This window comes from Mustelus asterias, chromosome 25, assembly GCF_964213995.1.
Source record: "Mustelus asterias chromosome 25, sMusAst1.hap1.1, whole genome shotgun sequence".
NCBI lineage: Eukaryota > Metazoa > Chordata > Chondrichthyes > Carcharhiniformes > Triakidae > Mustelus > Mustelus asterias.
The window spans coordinates 4,609,634-4,633,924 of NC_135825.1; the positions used below are offsets into that span (position 1 = coordinate 4,609,634).

General features: G+C 43.9%; 1 protein-coding gene across 6 annotated transcripts in view; it reads left to right on the forward strand.

The window, feature by feature from the left end:
* LOC144511765 (suppressor of tumorigenicity 7 protein homolog) overlaps positions 1–18,774 on the forward strand; it is a 164,142-nt gene extending 145,368 nt beyond the window's left edge. For all 6 annotated transcript variants that reach the window (XM_078242023.1, XM_078242022.1, XM_078242021.1 and 3 more), the window contains 2 exons: positions 6,249–6,388; positions 18,370–18,774. In XM_078242023.1, coding sequence (XP_078098149.1) covers positions 6,249–6,388; positions 18,370–18,465 — 236 coding nt within the window. In that variant the 3' untranslated portion in view covers positions 18,466–18,774. The remainder of the gene's footprint in view (positions 1–6,248; positions 6,389–18,369) is intronic.
* Positions 18,775–24,291: the final 5,517 nt, after the last annotated feature.

Below are 24,291 nucleotides of genomic sequence, written 5' to 3' on the forward strand. Positions count from 1 at the left end.
TTCTGGTCTGTGATCAGGTGTAGCAGATATTCCTGACTGGTAATCCATCCATCTCTTACTGGTCTGCAGCCAGTCAGATAATGAAGTCCAAGAATCGGGGCAGAAGGTTTATAGAAGATGTGAGGAAACACTTTTTCGCCCTGAGGGTGGTGGGAATCTGGAACTCACTGCCTGAAAGGGTGATAGAGATAGGAACCCTCACAACATTTAAGAAGTGTTTAGATGAGCACTTTAAATGCCATAGCGTACAAGGCCACGGGCCAAGTGCTGGAAAATGGGATTAGAATAGATAGGTGCCTGATGGCTGGCATGAACACGATGGGCTGAAGGTCCTCTTTCCGTGCTGTAAAACTCTGTGACTATAATGTAAACCGGATCCTGCAGCTAAATTCAATGTTTCGTAGTTTCCCTGTAAACATTGGGGCCATTAAGTCAGAAAAGAAAAATGGGAAAGAAAAGCAATTTAAGAGTAATTTGCAATTTTATGTGAAATTATTAAGAAACATTTGTGAGCAGGGAAGAAAAATGAGAGCCAGAACTGAAAGCGCTGGAAGTAATTAATCTGTTCATCGGTGTCTGAAAGAAAATGTACAGGTTAAGGTTTCAGGTGTGTAACCATTTATTAGAAAGGTAAAGGAATGAAAACCATTTGTTACTGATTGAGTGTTCTCTACAGCGAGATTCTAATTGTGATATGGTAGCACTCCAGACCAGAATGTAGCTGCAGCCACACCAGGAATCATTTTGCATTCACTTTCTTTGACCAATTTTGGTGTCTGGGAAAAAAAAACTTAACTCCCAGGAATTTTGATGCTATGGCTGCAGTCAAGCGGGGCCTCGATTTAGACTCTGATTTTACTCGTGAGCCACAGCAGCTATTGGAGGGGAAATCCACTCCTCCTCCTCTTGGTTTGACCATTCTTCTGAGTGGTCATAGGGGCAGCATTGTGTCTGCAAGATTGGATAAACCATCACCTAAATGAAGTGTTTTTTTTGTCCTGAATTCCGTATACTTGATCTGTTTTTATTTTGCCTATTTTGCTTTTACAAGAATAGCAACAATTTTGGATAAGGACTGTTGCACTTTAGATCAAGACAGCTTGTGTTGTAACAGCCAGTGCACATTTGTAATGAACAACATGAAGCAGAATGATGTTGGTTCAAATTCTCGACTCATTTGTTTTGTGCTATGTTATGGGGAGTTGGGAGCCATATGAGTTAGGACAAGTCTAAGCCGTTCAGCCCCTCAAACCTGCTCTGCTATTCAATAAGATCATAGCTGATCTGACTGAAACCTCCCACCTACCCCCGATAACCTTTCACCCCCTTGTTTACCATTAATCCATCCACGTCTATCTTAAAAACATTCAAAGTCTCCATTTCCACCATCGGTGGCACAGTGGTTAGCACTGCTGCTTCACAGCTCCAGGGTCCTGGGTTCGATTCCCGGCTCGGGTCACTGTCTGTGTGGAGTTTGCACATTCTCCTCGTGTCTGCGTGGGTTTCCTCCGGGTGCTCCGGTTTCCTCCCACAATCCAAAGATGTGTGGGTTAGGTTGATTGGCCAGGTTAAAAATTGCCCCTTAGAGTCCTGAGATGCGTAGGTTAGTGGGATTAGCGGGTAAATATGTGGGGGTAGGGCCTGGGTGGGATTGTGGTCGGTGCAGACTCGATGGGCCGAATGGCCTCCTTCTGCACTGTAGGGTTTCTATGATTCTATGATCTTTTAAGGAAAGGAGCTCAAAAGACTTACGACCCTCTGAGAGAAAACATTTCTCCTCATCTCTGTCTTAAATGAGTGACCATGATGTGGAGATGCCGGCGTTGGACTGGGGTGAACACAGTAAGAAGTCTCACAACACCAGGTTCAAGTCCACTCCATCTGACGAAGGAGCAGTGCTCCGAAAGCTTATGGTATTTGCTACCAAATAAACCTGTTGGACTTTAACCTGGTGTTGTGAGACTTCTTAAATGAGTGACCCCTTATTTTTAAACATTGACCTCCAGTTCTAGATTCTTCCACACGAGTAAATATCCTTTACATCCACCCCATCAAGACCTATCCGGAACTTAAAGGTTTCAATCTCGACGCCTCTTACTCTTCTAAACGTCAGCAGATACAAGCCTAGCCTGTCCATTTCCTCCTAAGGCAGAGTCGGTATCTGGTATTAGTCTAGTAAACCTTCTTTCAACTGCTTCTAAGGCATTTACATCCTTCCTTAAAAAAGGAAACCAATACTGTACACAGCATTACACATGTGGTCTCACAAGTGCCCTGTATAACTGAAGCATAATCTCCCTACCTTTATGCTCAATTCCCCTCGCACTGAACAATAACATTATATTACCTTTGCTAATTACTTGCTGTATCTGCATACTAGCCTTTTGTGATTCATGCACTAGGACACCTAGACCCCTCTGCAACTCAGAAGGGATCTGCAATCTCTCTCCATTTAGACAATAAGCTTTTTTTTATTATTCTTGCCAAAATGGACAATTTCACATTTTCCCACATCATACACCATTTGCCAGATATTTACACACTCGCTTAACTTATCTATATCCTCTTATAACCTTCTTTTGTCCTCTTGACAACTTACTTTCTTATCTATCTTTGTGTCATCAGCAAATGTAGCAGCCGTACCTTCGGTCCCTTCTTCAAAGTCCTTGATATAACTTGTAAAAAGTTGATGCACCAGCACTGATCCCTGGAGCACAAGCAGAAAAAGCCCTATTTGCGCTTACCCTCTGTTTCCTGTCAGCTAGCCAATCTTCAATCCAATACATTACCCCTACACTATGAGCTTTTTATTTTCCGCAATAACCTTAGATGTGGCACCATATCAAATGCCTTCTGGAAATCCTGGTGCAGTACATCCACCGGTTCCCCTTTATCCATAGCAGATGTAACTTCTTCAAAGAACTCCAATAAATTGGTTAAACATGATTTCCCTTTCACAAAACCATGTTGACTCTGCCTTATTACCTTGAATTTTTCCAAGTGCCACAACATCTTTAATAATAACTTCCAACATTAATAACTTTCAACATTTTCTCAATGGCAGTTGTTAATCTAACTGCTCCGAGGTTTCCTGCTTTCTATCTCAATCCCTTTTTGAATAAAGGAGTTACATTTGCTATTTTCCAATCTAATGGAATCTTCCCTGAACTTAGGGAACATGGAAAATTAAAACCAATACACCAACTATCTCACTACCCACTTCTTTTGAATGATTAGGGTGAAGTCCATCAGGATCCAGGAACTTGTCATCCCGTAGCTCCAACAATTTGCTAAGCACCATTTTTCCCTGGTGATTGTAACTTTCCTCTGCCCCATTCTCCCTTCTAATTTCTGGTTTACAGCTATTTCTAGAAAGTCCCTTGTATCCTCTCTAGTAAAGATCAGTGCTAAATACCTGTATAATTCATCTGCTATCTCTTTATTTTCCATTTTTAATTCCCTAGACTCACTTTTCCTTCGGACCAGCACTCGCTTTGTTAACTCTTTTCTTGTTTGATATCTCTACAAACTCCTATTATCTATATTTATATTTCTAGCTAGCTTTTTCTTGTCCTCTAATTTCCCCCTTCTTTAATATTTTAGTCATTTTTTGCTGTTCTTTATATTCTGTCCAATCTTCTGACCTGTCATCTACCTGTGTTTGCACAATGATCTGTTTTTTCTTTAAGTTTGATACTGTCTATAACCTTTTTAGTTAACCACAGATGGTGGATCCTCCCCTTGGACTTTTTCTTTCTCATTGAATGTATCTATTCTGTGTATAATGAAATATTCTTTTTAAATATCTGCCACTGCATCTCTATTAGCCTATCCCTTGACCTCATTTGCCAGTTCACTTTAGCTAGCTCTGCTTTCATGCCCTTGTAATTGCCCTTGTTTATGTTTAAAATACTAGTCTTGGACCCACTCTTCTCTCCCTCAAACTGAATGTAAAATTCAATGATTGCTGCTACCTAGAAGTGCCTTTGCTATGAGATTATCGAATAATCCTATCTCGTTGCAACATACCAGGTCTAGGCTGCTCTCTGGTTGGCTCCATTATGTTCTTTTCTAAAACAAATTCCGAAAACATTCTATGAACTTCTCATCTGAGCTACTTTTGCCCACCTGATTTATCCAATCTATTTGTAGATTAAAATCTCCCATGATTATCGCTGTACCTTTCTGACAAGCTCCCATTATCTCTTCCTTTCTACTTCTGTCCTACTGTGTAGTTACATTTAGGGGGCCTGTACAACATTCCCACAAGTAACTTCTTGGCTTTATCATGTCAACCCACACTGCTTCTGCACCCTGGTTTCCTGAATTTAGGTTAATTTCTCTCTACTGCAATAACACCACCTTTACTCAGCAGTGGCACTCTTCCATCTTTTCTTAGCATCCTGTCCTTCCTAAATGTCATGCACCCATCAATATTCAGATCCCAATCCATGTCATCCTGCAGCCATGTCTTTGTAATGGCTATCAGATCATGCTCATTTGTTTCTATAATAGGATTCCTCTTCAGTCTCCTCTTCAGGAAACAGAAAGTCAGTAAGAATGCATCACTGGGCTGGGACTGTGTCTCCAGGTACCCTGATTGAACAGAGTTTTGCAAATGGTTAGCCATTAAACTAACCAGCTCTTGGTCAAAAGGCACCAGGGCTCAGAGAAGGACATGTATGCTTAATAATAAACAGCCACAGAAAATAATCAAAAAGCCCAGTGGAATTGCTAACCTTTATATCTCGAGGGCTAGAGTATAAAGAGGAGAAGGTTTGGCCACAGCTCTACGGAGCCCTCGTTTAAGTCACATCTAAAGCACTGCGTACAGTTCTGGGCACTAAAGCATAGAAAAGATAGTGCGAATTCACAAGAATGTCACCAGTGCTCGTAAGAGTTAGATTATATAGAGTAATAGAGGTTTACAGCATGGAAACAGGCCCTTTGGCCCAACTTGTCCATGCCGCCCTTTTTTTTTTGAACCCCTCAGCTAGTCCCAATTGTCCACATTTGTCCCATATCCCCCTATACCCATCTTACCCATGTAACTGTCTAAATGCTTTTTAAAAGACAAAATTGTACCCGTCTCTACTACTACCTCTGACAGCTTGTTCCAGACACTCCCCACCCTCTGTGAAAAAATTGCCCCCCCGGACCCTTTTATATCTTTGTCCTCTCACCTTAAACCTATGCCCTCTAGTTTTACACTCCCCTACCTTTGGGAAAAGATATTGATCATCTAGCTGATCTATGCCCCTCATTATTTTATAAACCTCTATAAGGTCACCCCTCAGCCTCCTACGCTCCAGAGAAAAAAGTCCCAGTCTATCCAGCCTCTCCTTATAACTCAATCCATCAAGTCCCGGTAGCATCCTAGTAAGTCTCTTCTGTACTCTTTCTAGTTTAATAATATCCTTTCGATAATAGGGTGACCAGAACTGTACACAGTATTCCAAATGGAGTGATTACATGTTATATTCCTGGGAATTTAGAAAATAAGGAGCGATTTGATTGAGGTTTCTGGGATTTTTAAAGAAAGTAATATGGTAGATAGAATTTTTTTCCCAGTAGAACAATGAGACTTAACTTTAAAATCAGAACCAGGCCGTTAGAAGGGAAGCATTTGTACAAATGGTGGTAGAAATACAGACCTCTTGTGCTACAAAAAGCAGTAAATGCTAACTCAGTTAATAATAAATCCGAGATTGATAGATTTTTGCTAGATAAAGGATGTAAGAGGATATCCAACCAAGGCAGGCATCTGGAGTTAGGACATTAGGACACAGATCAGCCAAGATTTCATTGAAAAGTGGTGGAACAGGTTTGAGGAGCCTAATTTCTACTCTGGTTCCTGTAGGCCAAATACTAGCGTTTGCCTCAATGTTGTTACCGAACATCAGCACAAGAACATAATAACTTGGGAAATAGGAGCAGGAGTGGACCATAAAGCCCATCGAGCCTACTCTGCCATTCAATATAACCATGGCTGATCTTGGGCGTCAACTGCACTTTCTCACCCCGTTTCCATTAGCCTTTGATTCCCTGAGGGACCAAAAATCTCATTCTTCCGCCCCCCGGCTTCGCCAGAGCAAGTAGGAACTGGCAATAAGCACATCCATGCTACTTTTGCTCATGTCCTGTGAATAATGTTTCATAAATTAAAAACGCGGGAGAGTCTGTATTATTCATTAGGTTTTAATGCATTTTTAACACGAAGGTCTATCCTATGTTATTTGCCCTTCTAGCTTTCCACGAAGTTTCAGTTTATCCGAAGAAGGAGCTCCCGTTCTTCATTCTGTTCACAGCTGGACTATGTTCATTCACTGCAATGCTGGCACTCCTCACACACCAGTTTCCGGAACTCATGGGCGTCTTTGCTAAGGCTGTAAGTATTGTCAGTGAAGTTTCCAGGCACTTGTATTTTACAGCTTGCTCATGAACATACTCTGTTCTGTAACCAGTGTGAGTAAAACTTGGAACTTTTAAGCTGCTAAAAGGCGAAGAATTCAATTAACACTCAGAATGCTGTGGACCTGCATCAAGAAACACACAGCTGCTCCAACCGCATCTGAAAGGGAAGAGAGGGGGTTAACGTTTTAGCTGGAGGCTTTTAGGTTTTTGGGTCATAGGAGTGTAGAATCAGGGGATGATCACTCAACCCATCGAACCTATTCATAAGAACATAAGAACTGGCCCCTCGAGCCTGCTCCACCATTCAATAAGATCGTGGTTGATCTTTTCATGGACTCAGCTCCACTTACCCGCCCACTCACCATAGCCCTTAATTCCTTTACTGTTCAAAAATGTATCTATTCCCACCATTCAATGAGATCATAGCTGATCGGAATCTTAACTCCATCCATCTGCCTTGTCTAGCAAAAATCTATCCATCCCTGACCTAAAATCTGTTCCCACCACTGCTGCAGGCTTTTCAGCTCCCGCAACTCGGAGTAGTTCCAGTTCCCTGTATCTAATTGAGTGTCTTCACTATCGTTTCAATATATCAGTCACACTCCTGAAGATAATAAAAATATTAATTGCCATCATTTTCTTTAGCATCTTAATTGTGCTTCTATCAAGTTTCTCTTTTGCTTCAAATTTGTGCAGAGAGGTTGTTTCCCTGGCTGGAGAGTCGAATACTTGGGAATCATAGTCTCAGGATAAGGGGTCGGCCATCTAGAACTCGATGAGGAGGAATTTCTTCACTTGGAGGGTTCGGAATCTTGGGAATGCTCTAACCCAGAAGGCTGTGAATGCTCAGTCATTGAATAAGTTTAAGGCTGGGATCAGTGGGTTTTTTTCCTCAACTAACTGCCTCACAGCGCCAGGGACCCGGGTTCAATTCCCGGCTTGGGTCACTACCTGTGTGGAGTTTGCACGTTCTCCCATGTCTGCGTGGATTTCATCCGGGTGCTCCGGTTTCCTCCCACAGTCCAAAGATGTGTGTGTTAGGTGGATTGGCCATGATAAGTTGTCCATTAGTGTCAGGGGGACTAGCAGGGTAAATATATGGGGTTACAGGGATAGGGCCTGGTTGGGATTGTTGTTGGTGCAGTCTCGATGGACCAAATGGCTTCCTTCTGCACTGTAGGGATTCTAAGGGAATGAAGGGATAAGTGGACTTGATGGAGAAAATCAGCCATGATCCTATTGAGTGGCAGAGTGGGCTTGAGGGGCTGAATGCCTGACTCCTGTATCTATTCCTTATGTTGGTATACATGATAGAGCTTCATAATATCAAACTTTCTTTAAACCTAAAGCTATTAAGGGAATTGATATAACCAAAAGTGAATAGGGAACAATCATGCATTTGATGGGCGTTTATAATTGTAGTGGAAACCTTTCTAAATAGCTCCTCGAAAGAGAAACAGAAGGTTAAAATCTAAATGTTTAAACTGTCCTTTTATAGGTAATGTTTATACACACAACCTTTCTTGAATGTTTAACCATTAGGGTGGCTATATAAATCTGATCCAAAGTGTATCTCTCGGAAACTCTAGACTAATTCTAACAGTGATAGCTGCTTAACTATCCCCAGGATTGTAACTTCCTGGGTTTGGAAACTGTTGGCCGTAGTGGAAAATAACTTTCTTGTCATATCCATGATTGCACAAATCATGCAGTCTGTGTTTATTCGACATCAGCTCGACTTCTCTCACGAGTTGGCAGGCAATTGATGGACCTTGTAGCATTTATGTTAAGTTAATCCTGGGACACAGTTCCAATTACAGTTAGATATATTTAAACCGCTTATGGCTTGTGACTGAATTAAGGACACTGCACTTAGCTACAATAGTATTCGCAGTAATAACTCAGTTGTTATCTGTTGGTATGATGCAGTAAAGAACTTGCATTTATATAGAGACATTCCCAACCCCAGGCAGCCACAAAGCCAATGAAATATCTTTGGAATTTGGTTACCGTTTACCTGTAAGAACACGATAGCCAGTATGCACACAGCAAGATCCCACAAGCGGCATTTTGGGTTTTTAGCCATGTCGTTTAAGGGTTAAATGTTGCCCGAGATGCGAGGGGAACTCCGCTGCACTTTATGTCCACAAAACTACTTTGCAAAGTCTGCATTTTAGGGTTTACTGTTTATAAAATTCCCCCAAGAAGTTTTGAAAAAGACCAGCATTGTCCACACGATTAGCAGTCACGAAGCCAGTAATCTTTGTGGGCTAACATAGAATCATAGAAACCCTACAGTGCAGAAAGAGGCCATTTGGCCCATCGAGTCTGCACCGACAGCAATCCCACCCAGGCCCTATCCCCGTATCCCTACATATTCACCCACTAATCCCCCTAACCTGCTCATCCCGGGACACTAAGGGTCAATTTAGCATGGCCAATCAACCTAACCTGCACATCTTTGGACTGTGGGAGGAAACCGGAGCGCCTGGAGGAAACCCACACAGACACGGGGAGAATGTGCAAACTCCACACAGACAGCGATCCAAGCCGGGAATCGAACCCAGGTCCCTGGAGCTGCGAAGCAGCAATGCTAACCACTGTGCTACCGTGCTGCCCAAAGGAGGCCACTCGGAGTCTTTACTGACCACAATCCCACCCAGGCCCAGGCCACAATCCCACGCATTTACCCCTCGTACACTAAGGTCAACTTAGCATAGCCAATCAGCCTAACCTGCACATCTTTGGACTGTGGGAGGAAACTGGAGCACCCGGAGGAAACCCACATAGACACGGGGAGAACTTGCAAACTCCACACAGACAGTGACCCAAGCCGGGAATTGAACCTGGGTCCCTGATGCTGTGAGGTAGCAGTGCCACCGTGCCACCCCAGCTAACGTGCACATGTGTTGCCTGAATTCATCAGTAAAACGACCTTCTTGTAATAATGAAACAGCAGTGCATTGGGACAATGCAGCAGGATGATGGAATAGTGCTACGGTATAGGAGGGTGCAAGCTCCCACACTAAAAATAACGAAGATAAAGAGAGTCAACATGGAGTAACTGTTCTCCTACAGTAAGAACACGGGGAACTGTACCTTCAGTTCTAGAATAAAGGCAGTTAAAAGCAAATTGAGAAAATAATTTCTTCACACATCAGGTTGTGTGAATGCGTAACCCAGTCCTTGAAGAATGATGGGAGGAGCATAAATGCCCCATTGTACTACTTGTGCTGAATGGCCTGTTTCCGTGCCATATATTCTATTTAGTTGTATGATGGTATGTTTCCTTTACTTCCCAAGTATACATCAGTGTGGCTCATTGGGTAGCATTCTCGCTTCTGAATCAGAAGGTTGTGGATTGAAGTCCCACTCCAGAGACTTCAGCACATGATGTAGGCTGACACTCCAGTGCAGTTACCGAGGAAGCGCTGCACTATTGAAGAAAATATTGGATTAAGATTAAACTGGCACTGTTTGCTCTCTAAAGTGGATGTGAAAGGTCACATGGCGTTATTTTCAAAGAAGTGACAAAATGGCTCTCATATGCTCCTGTCCTCCCCACTCTGATCTCAGCTAAGTGCTGCACGTAGACACTGCACATTGTCCATGTTTCCCTGCAAGAGGAATAGAGTGGCCGGGAACAGAGAAAATCTCTTCTGGGTGGAATTCTACTGTTCTTTTGTTACAGTAATTAAGGGAAGTGGTGAACTACTGCATGGTACTCTGCTAGTGATCTTCAAAACGCAACAGGAATTTCATCCACTTAGAAGTCACTAGTGTTCCCATGTGAAAATTGAGTCCTGCAAATGGGGAGGACTTTTGTCCTGTTCTCCCTTGGAATGTAGGTTTCCGTGAAGATAGTGATAAAATCCAGGAGAAAAGGGTCATTCACCCCATCTAACCCAACCCTTCTAGAGTCTAAGTATAATGATTCTATAAAGTAACACATCGTCTTGAGTCATAGAGTCCTACAGTGCAGAAGGAGGTCGTTCGGTCCATCGAGTCTGCACCAACCACGATCCCACTCAGGCCCTACCCCCCATAACCCCACACATTTACCCTAGCTAGCCCCCCTGACACTAAGGGACGATTTAGCACGGCCAATCCACCTAACCCGTACACTTTTGGACGTGGGAGGAAACTGGAGCACCCGGAGGAAACCCATACAGACACGGGGAGAATGTGCAAACTCCACACAGACAGTGACCCCAGCCGGGAATTGAACCTGGGTCCCTGGCACTGAGAGGCTGTTATAAGATGGGCATAAGTTGCAGGTGCAGGTTCAGTACTTGGGGACGCCTTCTCTGGGATAGAGAAAGGAATGAAATTCAGCCACAGTTCCTGCTGTGATCCACCGGAGCCCCCTCCTACTGCTGGATCTGAGCATTGGGCAGGCTGGTCCTTTCATTTTCTTTGGCAACAATGACAGACCTAGACAAGGAACCCACTCTTTAACTCTTCATAAATGCCCATGCAGTGGGTCAGGATTGTAATGCTAGGCACAGTTGCTTGGCACAGTCTCTCGGACCTACTTTTTTGAGGCTTAGTCATGAAGGCTCGGGTAAGATGAGAGTGGATGATTATCGAGAAAGAAGGGAGTTGGGCGGGGTGGGGGGGATGGTGAAATTGGCAAAGAAAATAGTAGTTGAAGTTTTGCTTTGTAAATAGAAACCAATCTTGTCACACCTACAGTGAAAGCAAGCGTCTTGGAGTGTCAGGCAGCAGAAAGACACCAGTCCGCTTGCTGATAGTGCGGGTGATAGCAATCAGTTTTTGGCAGCGCTCAGCACATGATTGTAATGTGCCATCGGACGGTGAAATAAAGCAGAGGGAAAGTGCATGTGTTGCTGCTGCTAACTCTGCCATAAATCTTCTGTTCACAAGGGGGATTGGTTGGGGCGGGTAGTGGTAGTTAGTGGCCGAGTCCCACAATCCAAAGAAAGCGGGTTGGGGGGGGGTGGGAGGAATCGAACTCTCTTGAATGTACTGCCTCCAGTGTGAAACTAACCAGAGCAGCCTTGGGAGCAGGAACCAGATCCGTGCACCAGTCTGTTGTGTGGGGGGGAGAAAAAAAAGAAGCATTGCTGCTTCTGTGTCTCTGCACAGTTTGGGCTGAGGTCTTGTCTGATTAATGGGAAAACACAGGGGCCTTTTTTGTACTGCACCATTAGAGATTAGATTTTGCTAAAAATGAGAGAGTCATGAGAGAATCAGTGGAAACAATACTCTGCATCAAAAGATAGTCAGGACTGGCGGGTCAGCAGATGAACAAGGGGAACTGGTTTGAATAAGGCCATCTGTTTTTTACGAATATGAATTCCATCCCATTGGGAAGATTACAATGATAGGTAGTAATATTGTTCCACTTATAATAGGCCCAAGTCTATTTGTTGTCTTTTATTTTAAGAGTGTAACGTTCCACCTGGCAATCATGAGTTTTATTTCTAGTCTTCAAAAGTTATAAATCTCAGTTTGAAGCATTAATTTCAGAGGGCAGTGCCATTTGGAACAATTTGGAGAGCTAGCACAGGAGCTGAATGGCCTCACCCTGTGCTGTATCATTGATCTCGTGGGCTGCGGCAACAGATCCTCAAAGAAGGGCGAGCTCAGGGCAGGTGTCTGGGCAACGGCTGGTTGACACCAAGTCTAACAAAAGCTCAGTGCTGTATTGTGGAAGCAGCAGAGTTACTCTGATGTTGGGACGAGAGCAAAAGTGTTTCATTAACAGTTGTGTCGTCAGTGGTCAAAGGGTGATGAGCAAAGAATCTCACTCTTTGAACACTCACCAACATGAACAAGTACGATGCTGCTTTACCTCCTCAATTGGAAAGAGAATTTGAATAATGGAGGTGTTCTCGTTAATGTGGAGGTGGGTGCAGGTAGGAGGATTCTGGCCTTGGGTGACAGCGTTGTGTTTGTTCTCCCCGTGTCTGCCTGGGTTTCCTTCGGGTGCTCTTGTTTCCTCCCACAGTCCAAAGATGTGTTGGTTCGGTCGATTGGCCAAAGTAAATTGTCCCTTAGTGTCACAGGATGTGTAGGTTAGGGGGATTCGCAAGGTAAATATGTGGGGTTATGGGGATAGGGTATTCTGTCGGAGAGTCGGTGCAGACTTGATGGGCCAAATGGCCTCCTTTTACACTGTAGGGATTCTATGATATATCGAAAGTTAAGGTAAGGATCGAAATCACTCAAAAGTTTATCGTCGGGGGGTTGAAGACAGAGGGAGAAATGGCAGGACCAAAGGAGTCTAGGAAGGGACCTTCAGAGGTCAGAAGTAGACAAGCAGTCACCAGTGGCGGGACTGAGAAACAGTGAACGAATTTGGGACCAAAGCAGGAGAAAGCCACAGAGGTAAGAAGGGGCTAAGAGTGAAGCTGAGAATTCACTGTGGTGTAGGTGATGCAGCTGGAGCTCAAGGGGACCAGAGATGGCAGTACTGGACTTATGCAGATGAGGACTTGACCAATGGCTTAAGTTAAACTTGGTTGAGACTAGAATTGTGTTGGGGACATTGAGCCTCAGCGTCGACTGGAGTTTTGTTGGCCGGTGGCAGAAGAGATAAGAGTGTCAGCTACAAATGTTACAGATGTAGAAGAAAGTGTTCTTGGTAACGGAGCAGGATGTGGGAGTACGTTTTGAATTTTTACATAGGAACAGACCCAGCTGGTCTATGATCCATACAGTCTCCTCCCTCCCTACAGTTTTCACAACCCATCCTTCTATTCCTTTCTACCTTGTGTTTAGCTTCACCTTAAATGCATCTAAACTGTGCACCTGAACTGCACTTTGTGGTAACAAGATCCACAGTCTGATTATTCTCTGGGTAAAGACATTTCTCCTGAATTCCCTTTCGGATTTATTGGTAACCATCTTGTATTTATAGCCTCTAGTTATGGGCTTGTCACAAATGGAAATATTTTTCTACACTTATTAAACCTTTTTATAATACCTGGTTTTTAATAGTACAAAGCGGAGTATTTAATTCCGGAGACACAGCACACTGAGGTTTCACCCTGATTAAAATCCTAACGCTATTTTTAAAACTCCAGCAGCAGATATCATTCGACAGGCGAAATCTTCAGGATTTTAAATATTTCTGTTGATTATGCATGTAAGTTGTGGTTTTTGAATGAATGACTGCAAAGGGAGAAATGCTGAACCGTTCTAAATCAGTCAGTCCCCAGCTGGGATAGTGTGCCTAATTTTGTGGACCACACCTTAGGAAGCATGTCAAGGGCATGGAGGAGATTTACCAGAATGATACCAGGGATGAGGAACTTCAGTTATGTGAAGAGACAGGGGAAGCTGGGGTTGTTCCCCTTGGAACAGAGGTGGTTAAGGGGAGATTTAATATGCTCAAGACATTTTTGATAGTGGAATAGAGTCTGAAACCAAGAGGGTACAGAATTAAGATGATTACAAAAAATCCAGGGCCAGGGTGCGGGGCTGAGAATTTATAACTCGCCATGTTATGGTGTGGAATTGGCTGCCTGAACAGGTGGTTGAAGCAGATTCAATAAAAACTTTCAAAAGGGAATTAGACAATTACTTAGAACAGAGAAAAAGAACTTACAAAGCTATGGGGAAAGAGCAAAGGGAAGGGACTAATTGGACAGCTCTTTCAAAGAACAGTACAGACGCAATGGGCCAAAAGGTCTCCTATGCTGTACGATTCTATTAACTTTGATGTGACCTTTTCACTTGCACTGTTTTATGATGTGCCTGAAGTTCGATTATGTGGGTGTGTGACCAGAATTTATTCGGCATTGATGTTCAGCTGTAAAGTTGTCAGGGCCAGGCGAGGACTTAATACCGGGGCAAGGCAAAGTAGTTTAGCGTAAGCTAACGATTGCACATCACTCTGTGATTCACAATGCATCAGGGTCAGGAGATAAACCGCCCCTCAAATAAAACTGTTACTTATGTTTCAGCCGTGTGAATGAAACTGTCGTTGTTTCGACTTAAATATTTTAGTAGAAACGAAGAAGTGTAATCCAAAATTAACCGCACCAGCCCCAGTGCTCTCTCGCTGTTTGAAATATTTATCCACGTTTTCTTTAAAAGATGCGTTGACCTTTCCTTCAGCCGCTCCCCATAGCAAAGCAATTCCGTGCATTAAAATCCCTGTGTTTAAAAAGAACCCTCCTGACATTGAGGCGGTGATATTGCTCTGTGCTGGCAACGTGAAACGCGTTCCCAACATTTAACAGCCCAATTTATACCATGCACGTTGACTTCTAATTAGCCACTGCTTTGTCAGTTACATCAGTGCTGCTTTACACTAACTCCATGCCTAATTTATAAAGCCTACATCCTTATTGGCTTCCTCTACTTGTGCTTACTGTTTCATTTCATTATGTATTTGAGTCCCTTGATCATCTGCAGTCCATCCTTTCAGCTCGTTCCTGGGGACGCGCTGAAAGGATGGACTGCAGATGATCAAGGGACTCAAACTCAAACTCCGTGAGCGCGTTCCCACTCCGTGAGTTTCCTCCTACAATGTATAACCTCGTATTTATTCACTAAATTGATCCCCAGGATGAGGGGGTTGGCCTATGATGAGAAGCTGAGTAAATTGGGCTTGCATTATCTGGAGTTTTAAAGAATGAGCAATATAACAATCTCTGAAACCTGCACAATTTTGAAGGGGTTTGGTGGGGTGGAGACTGAGAGGTGGTTTCCGCTGGTCGGGGAATCTACAACACGGGCACAGCCTCAGAATAATGGCCTGATCATTTAGGACCAAGGTGAGGGGAAATTACTTCAGGGTGGCGAATCTTTGAAATTCTGAGATGGTTGAGCAAGCTCTATCGTTGTATACATTTAAGGCTGGGGTGGACAGATTTTTGGGGTCTCGGAATGAAGGGATATGGAGAGTGGTCAGTAAAATGAAATTGGGAGTCCAGGATCAGCCAAGATCAGGTTGAGTGGTGGAGCGGGATCGGCAGGCTGTGAAGCCGACTCCTGCTCCTATTGCTTGTGTATTTACATGAAATTGTACCTATCGCCTGTCCACCCAGTCCGCTAATCTGCCATGTCTCCTCCTGAAATCTTTTTAACAGTCTGCTTGCTGTTTAACAGAACAAACTTCAAGATTGTGTTCCCTATGCCAAAGTCCAGACCATCTAGATATTCCGGTCTGGAGTATCCTCTCCATTTGAGCCCAGATATGTTTGTTTTAAAAAACAATTGCTATTATTTACTTGACCTGTTTCAAGTTACCAAGTCCTTCAGCTGAGGTTGGGTGAATTTCAATGAGTGTACATTGGAGGTCTGCTCTGGTTTGGTAAATGATTGTAGCATTTGTTGGTGAAACCACTTTGTTCAACTTTCTAGGTTTGCATTCTGATCCTGGACCACTTTCAATGGAGTCCCTTTGCAGCCAACATTTACAAATGACATGTTCTATAAATACAAGCTCGTTGCTAATAAATCCAGTAGGGAAATGGGGAGAAATACCTTTACACAGAGAATGATTAGAACGTAGAACACGCTATCACAGGAAATGGTTGGAGGAAATAGCTTAGATGCTTTCAACAGGAAACTAGATGAGTACATGAGAGAAAAGGGAATAGAAAGCTATGCTAAAAGGCTGAAATGAGCCTGATGGAATGGGAGGAGACTGCACAAATGTATTAACACCACCACGTATGAGTTGGGTCGAATGGTCTGTTTTTGTGCTATACAGTGCATGCATTCAACCTGCTCTAGAATTTTAAGTCTAGGTTATGAGTGTCAGATTGAAGTAACAAAGAATGTAGAAATCTTCATTAAATGTTGATACTTGAAGCTGTTAACACATGAGAATTAGAAATAACTGAGACACATGGATCAGTTGCCAATCCTGCATATGAATCGGGAGGAGTGGCCATTGTTAGTGTTAGCCGATGGCCTTGAGCAGTGGAATAGTCTGAACCAGTGACGGGCAGTCTAGATTAGTGAGTGGACCGCATGAGCGGCCCTCCTCCCTCACAGTGGGCCACAAGATTGAAATCAGGTCTGTTTACAACCCATGACCCCATGAATAAGATTAAATACATTTAATAAAAGTCCAAAGATATGTGGGTTAGGTGGATTGGCCATGCTAGATTACCCCTGTCTGTGGGGAGTTTGCGCGTTCTCCCTGTGTCTGCGTGGGTTTCCTCTGGGTGGTCCGGTTTCCTCCCACATCCAAAGATGTGCAGGTTAGGTGGATTAGCCATGCTAAATTGCCCCTTAGTGTCAGGGGGACTAGCTAGGATAAACGTTATGGGGATAGGGCCTGGGTGGGATTGTGGTTGGTGCAGACCCGATGGGCGAATGGCCTCCTTCTGCACTGTAGGATTCTATGATTAATGCATGCCGAATATTTCACAAGTTATAGAAAGTGCTCAATCATTCATATATTTATAAAACTGTCATAAACTTCAAATGGTAAACACAAAAGAAGTATCTATACTTAGATTGGACATATGGGGAGCACGCAGCTCTCTCAGTCAGTGTTGTGAGCACTCAGCACGCATCTTGTTTCATGTGGGTGTCATTTTAGTAATCCCAGTAGGAACAAAACCGATGCAGATGGAAACCAGTGGGATCTGGAAACCCTGCAGACAGGCAACCATCAACAACATGTCTCGCGAGTCACACTCAGAGCCCTGACGGGGCCACATGAGGCCCCCGGGTCACAGGGTGCCCACCACTGGTCGGAACTGTTCCTTGTGGGGACATTTATTTTCCCAGGTAAATGTTCAGTACTCCCAGCACTCCCTCAGTACTACAAAGGGAACATCAGCCTCGATTATGTGCTGAGGTCTTTGGAGCAAGAATAGAATCCACGGCCTCCTGACTCGGGCGAAAGTGCTACCAACTGAGCCACTGCTGGCACCATGGGCAGTAGCTGACCTTGGATTGTCTGTTAATGTTGGATATTTTTGCATGATTCTGTAAACTAGGCAATATGTTAAGTATTTCAAAGAAAAATTTCCTTGTATCAAACTAGCTGGGTTCTAAATAGACCGCCTGCCCAATCCAACATGCGTACAGCGTCTACTATAAGATGCGAGCCGTGAGACAGGCTGGCTGACTTCATTTTCATAGAGTCATAGAGGTTTACAGCATGGAAACAGGCCCTTCGGCCCAATTTGTCCATACCACCCTTTTTTTTAAACCCCTAAGCTAGTCCCAATTGCCCACATTTGGCCCATCTCCCTCTGTACCCATGTAACTGTCCAAATGCTTTTTAAAAGACAAAATTGTACCCGCCTCTACTACTACCTCTGGCAGCTCGTTCCAGGCACTCACCACCCTCTGTGTGAAAAAATTGCTCCTCTGGACCCTTTTGTATCTCTCCCCTCTCACCTTAAACCTATGCCCTCTAGTTTTAGACTCCCCTACCTTTGGGAAAAGATATTGATCATCTAGCTGATCTGTGCCCCTCATTATTTCACCTGTAGCTCGCAAGATAAATACATTCATTTAGAAATGTACTGTTGCACCTTCTCCTATTGTAGAATCCAACTGCCTTAAACAACCTTGGAATTATTTAAACCTCCTGTTGTGGATGTCTTTGTTCAGAGAAAGGACGGGATGTTGAGCAGACTGGCTATCAATTCTTGAACAACATTATTTTCATAATCTGGGGGATAAAACAGGGTAATATTTTAAATTCATTTGTTTACTATTATGCAAATAAACAGGACAATGATGGCCTGTTAAGATTCAGCCGTTGGTATTATGAACAATTGCAGTTTTTTTTTTTACAGCATTCTAATTCTCTCATCAGTTAATTCCAGCGCAGCACAGACTGTGTCAGTTGGTAAAACGGGAGTCAAATAGTTTTTTAAAACACAGCAATGCATTTCCCTTGAAGGTTTGGTGTGTGTGCCTTTGGACTTGTAATACTTGCTCCTGTATGTTACTCAATCAAAAGACATGTCTCTGACTCTCATCTCCTCACTGCTTAATGTCTTGCAGTTCTTCAGCACACTCTTTGCACCCTTCAACTTTGTGATGGAGAAGATTGAGAGTGTCTTACCCTCCAGCTTCTGGCACCTGCTGACCCGAATCTGACACAAATGGTTCACAGAAAACAGACCCCAACACTCTCTCCTCCCCTACCACCTCCCCACCCCTTTCCTGGATCTGTCAGCGTACGGCAAAACACTGCCCAGGCTATCGAGAGGAGGGAGGGGAGGGCCGAGGAGAACACTACTGCTGCAAGTCGGAGACACTGTCACTTCTGCCAAATCTGGGTGCTTTAACCTTGTAACAAGGAACTGAGAGGAGAGTTTATTTCAGTTTCTCCTGGCCAAGTGGAGAAACAGACGGAAAAAAAAAAATCAAAAGGGAAAAAAAAATAAAGTTAAATTTTGTGCATTCTTTGTGTAAATGAACCCCAGTTTATTTCTGTTTGCTAATTTGTGCTGCACTCGCTCGGAGGATCACAGAATGTGGACGGGCCACTCAACACAACTCATTTATCCGGAAAATTCCAACTGTCCCTGGATATTGGTGCTCCTGTTGTTTCTTAAATGGTTTCAATATCGTCGCCGTTGCTACTCTAGCTGGAAACTTATTCTGTATTTTAGTTGTTGATTGTGTAAAGAAGAATTTCCTGACACCTCAGTCCTAACATTATCCTTCCCATGTTCACTTGCTGTTCTCTACACCTCTAACAGTATTACGTACCTCGGTAACAAGGACAGTGGAAACTCATCCAGTTGTAACTTCCAAAGGGGGATTGGAGAAATACTTGACGGGGAAAGAAATTCCAGTGTTCTGGAGACAGAGTGGGGGGGGGAGGGGGGGGGCGGGGGGGGGGGGGGTGACAGGGGGAGACTAATTTAGATGGCCGAATGTCATCCTGTGCTGTTGGATTCTATGATAATACCACTTTACAAACACCTCCTCTTCAGAACCCAAGCCTTTCCAGATTTTACAAGGATCAGCCTGACCCTTTTTGCTGATAAAGATTTGCAGTTGTTCATGATGAACGTTGATCCCTGTGACAGTTACTATCTGGCCGTGATTTGAAACAAAGGCATCCCTCGGGTTGTATGCTGCAGCACTCAAACACTCCCAGAAAACATTGGCAATAACCTGGGCTTCTCTTTCTAATGCTGACCAACATTCATTGGTTTAACAGGCTCATGTCTTCACCTCTTTTAAGATTCCCAGGGCTCGAAAAATAACTCGGGTTGGGAAAAGATCGAGGTTTTGTGGAATTAAGGACTTGTTTGAAATGTTGTTAATAGATTTCATGGTCGACTTGCAGGTTGGATGGTTGGCTGTCCACTGGTCTGGAAAGCAGCCAGTATACAAACAGCAGCCAAGTCCAACATGGGACGTGGTAGAGAGGGGCTGAACATTATTGGGTTTCCAAACTTTATGGTAATCGTCCCCTACACACACAGTAATAAAGACACTTGACTCATGGATCCATCTCATCACTTCCAGCTACAAGTATTCAAAATAAAACTTGAGTTAAAAATGGAAGCATACCCTTTCCTCAACAGATTCCAGTGACTGACCCGAGGATGGGTAATTAAAATTGCCTTCCTAGTGCCCAAGTGTTTGTTGCAGACCATGGTACCAGCGATAAGGATCTTTAGTTACCTGAAGCGACTAGCGAAGCTGTGATTGTTGGCCAGAGATGACAAAGGGGAATTTTACTAGAGGTTTTTAAAACAAAACGCCTATTGCTTGATGTAATTCCGTGATTGGACAGCACTTGCGGAACAATTCTGTGAGTGCGCTATTTGCAACACTAACAACCAATTTATATGGAACTCATAATGTGGGCCATTTACACTAGCTAGAAGTGACACATTCATATAAAAGAACAAAGAACAGTACAGCACAGGAAACAGGCCCTTCGGCCCTCCAAGCCTGTGCCGCTCCTTGGTCCAACTAGACCAATCGTTTGTATCCCTCCATTCCCAGGCTGCTCATGTGACTATCCAGGTAAGTCTTAAGCGATGTCAGCGTGCCTGCCTCCACCACCCTACTTGGCAGCGCATTCCAGGCCCCCACCACCCTCTGTGTAAAAAACGTCCCTCTGATGTCTGAGTTATACTTCGCCCCTCTCAGCTTGAGCCCGTGACCCCTCGTGATCGTCACCTCCGACCTGGGAAAAAGCTTCCCACTGTTCACCCTATCTATACCCTTCATAATCTTGTATACCTCTATTAGATCTCCCCTCATTCTCCGTCTTTCCAAGGAGAACAACCCCAGTCTACCCAATCTCTCCTCATAGCTAAGACCCTCCATACCAGGCAACATCCTGGTAAACCTTCTCTGCACTCTCTCCAATGCCTCCACGTCCTTCTGGTAGTGCGGCGACCAGAACTGGACGCAGTACTCCAAATGTGGCCTAACCAGCGTTCTATACAGCTGCATCATCAGACTCCAGCTTTTATACTCTATACCCCGTCCTATAAAGGCAAGCATACCATATGCCTTCTTCACCACCTTCTCCATCTGTGTTGCCACCTTCAAGGATTTGTGGACTTGCACACCTAGGTCCCTCTGTGTTTCTGTACTCCTGATGACTCTGCCATTTATTGTATAACTCCTCCCTACATTATTTCTTCCAAAATGCATCACTTCGCATTTATCCGGATTAAATTCCATCTGCCACCTCTCCGCCCAATTTTCCAGCCTATCTATATCCTGCTGTATTGCCCGACAATGCTCTTCGCTATCCGCAATTCCAGCCATCTTCGTGTCATCCGCAAACTTGCTGATTACACCAGTTACACCTTCCAAATCATTTATATATATCACAAATAGCAGAGGTCCTAGTACAGAGCCCTGCGGAATACCACTGGTCACAGACCTCCAGCCGGAAAAAGACCCTTCGACCACTACCCTCTGTCTCCTATGGCCAAGCCAGTTCTCCACCCATCGAGCCACTTCTCCTTGTATCCCATGAGCCTTAACCTTCTTAACCAACCTGCCATGTGGGACTTTGTCAAATGCCTTACTGAAATCCATATAGACGACATCCACGGCCCTTCCTTCATCAACCGTTTTTGTCACTTCCTCAAAAAACTCCACCAAATTTGTAAGGCACGACCTCATATGTGGCAACTTATTCTCTGCAAACAAAGAGGATATGTTCTAGCTTTTTTGAACTTCTCAGGAGTTTGGGGAGCCTGTAGTTCCCTGTTGCTTTCTCCATGGCAGTGCCTAGGCCAACCAGATTCGACTTGCCAACCAATCAGCATCCTTTCCTCCAGTTTAATTTGATGTGATTGTTTGAAATTTGGTATTCTTGCATTTGTCCTGATTGTGCAATGGAAAGCTTCAGCAACGTGTCTCTTTTCAGTAATATTCACTCAAAATTACGCTGTAACTTTGCATCTATGATTTGTCTTCTACAACTCCGATTTGGCTGTAGCTGTAATCCTGCTTTTAACAGACTTAGTTGTTGCAGTTTGTAGAGACTGTTTAAATTTGCGCTGTACTCTATAAAATAGACTGTGAGCCCTGCCCCAGGTTGTGCTGCGGCTCCAAATCTGCCTGGCAGTGGTGTTAATGCTCATACCGTTAACATATTCAGGCTCTCCCATTCAACATTTGTCCCCTTTCTAAAGGCACCCATTAGTATTGTAATAACGAGTGCCAGGAACTCACCCTTGTGCTTTCAGCTGTGGCTTGGTTTGAAGTGTTCTTGCATCTGAGTCAGAGGTTGTTGGTTCAAATCCCTACTCCAGAGACTTGACCGCACAAGATCTAAGCTGAAAATCCATTTCCTTCTGTAACTAAATTAACATGCATCCAGCTTGGTTTGAGAGTGTTTTAACATTTTCTTTTAACACTTGGTTCTGTTTTTATACTTTTCTACCTCACTTACCTGAAAAGCTATATCTTGTCTTAGCAATCTCTGCTTGCCTTTCTTCCCTCCCCTGCCACGTTGCTTTAACTCCGTCTCATGGAACCCATTTTCTTTATCATAAGGAGATAGATCCAGTGGTACGATCTGAAAGGGAACAGTGGAGACCTTCTCCGTGTCGGCACGGTAGCACAGTGGTTAGCACTGTTGCTTCACAGCTCCAGCGACCTGGGTTCGATTCCCGGCTTGGGTCACTGTCTGTGTGGAGTTTGCACATTCTCCTCGTGTCTGCGTGGGTTTCCTCCCACAGTCCAAAGATGTGCGGGTTAGGTTGATTGGCCAGGTTAAAAATTGCCCCTTAGAGTCCTGAGGTGTGTAGGTTAGAGGGATTAGCGGGTAAATATGTGGGGGTAGGGCCTGGGTGGGATTGTGGTCGGTGCAGACTTGATGGGCCGAATGGCCTCCTTCTGCACTGTAGGGTTTCTATGATTTCTATTTCTATGATTTCTGTGTCTTGGCTAATATATATCCTTCAACCAACGTCACTAGTACAAATGATTTGGAAATTAATCTAGGCTGAAGCCCCATTTGCTGATGGATTCTCTTAAATCGCCTGACTTGCATTTTTGTTTTACCGTTGAACCTACTCTTCCTTGCATTTGGAAAGGGAACTTGTGTGTCTGCGCCTAATCATTACATATTTTACATGGGCAAGAATGGATAAGAAATTTAAGTGAAAGATACAAAACAGTGAAATGCCCCAACAATTAATCCTTTTTAATTTGCATTGATGATTGAGATTCAGAAATCTAACATCTGCCATTTTAACCAAACCTGTTGACCAATTGCCCCATGTAACAATTCAATAGTGTGTCCAGGATCATGTTTTTATGCTTATTGCGGCCTGTAGATTGTCCAATCTACTATTAAGTTGAACTCCTCTATAACATCTGCATCTGTTCTTGTGCATGCTTCCTTCATTCATGTTCTTGGTCCAATCCTTTTTCCTGACCTGATGCCTTATAACAGATGTTCAGCTTCCTTCCTGTCAAGTGTCTTATCCCTGTCCAAAGTCTATTTAAACCTGAACCATCTCTCTCATAATCATGTTCTCATCCCAGTCTGTCTCCACCAAGTTTTGATGTAATCTGTTTTTCTGTAACACTAAGTTTACCCAAATGGTTATTGAGCTGGTTTTCCGATGCTTATATCATCATATCCATGGCTAGGGGAGGCCTCTTGATCTTCCATTTTATTCTGAAGATTCCTAGCATTGAAATAGGACTCCATTTCCTTTTTTTTAATTCATTCATGGGACATGGGCATCGCCGGCTGGCCAGCATTTATTGTCCACCCCTAGTTACCCAGAGGCAGTTGAGAGTCAACCACATTGCTTAACATTGTGGTTGTTTGGGCAATGTGACCGTATGTGATCAGATCCTTGTCTGTGGCAATTTACGTGCTGCGTTAGTTACCTCTTTTCTGTATCATAATATCTAGCTTCAGTATGTTTTTAACCTCTAACATTTTATTTTCCTCCTGCCATTTCTGCTGTTGCCCTTTCTTGAAATGCTTTGTTTACTTTCTTCACTCGTGGATCTGATTTATTTGGTCTGTCTTGGCTGAAGAACTGAAACCTTCCATTTCACGACATCTTTTCCCCACACCATTTCCTTCATCCTGTGCACGGCACTGGAAGTAATCTAGAAATTATTATCCTCAAGGTCTTGTCGACATATTCATAGAATCCTACAGTGCAGAAGGCCATTCGGCCCATCGAGTCTGCACCGACCACAACCCCACCCAGGCCCTATCTCCATAACCGCATGCATTTACCCTAGCAAGTACCACTGACACTAAGGGGCATTTAGCATAGCCAATCGACCTAACTGCCACATTTTTGGACTGTGGGGCGGGGGGGGGAATCTGGAGCACCCGGAGGAAACCCACCCAGACACGGGGAGAACGTGCATACTCCACACAGACAGTGACCCAAGGCTGGGAATTGAACCCAGGTCCCTGGTGCTGTGAGGCAGCAGTGCTAACCACCGTGCCGCCCT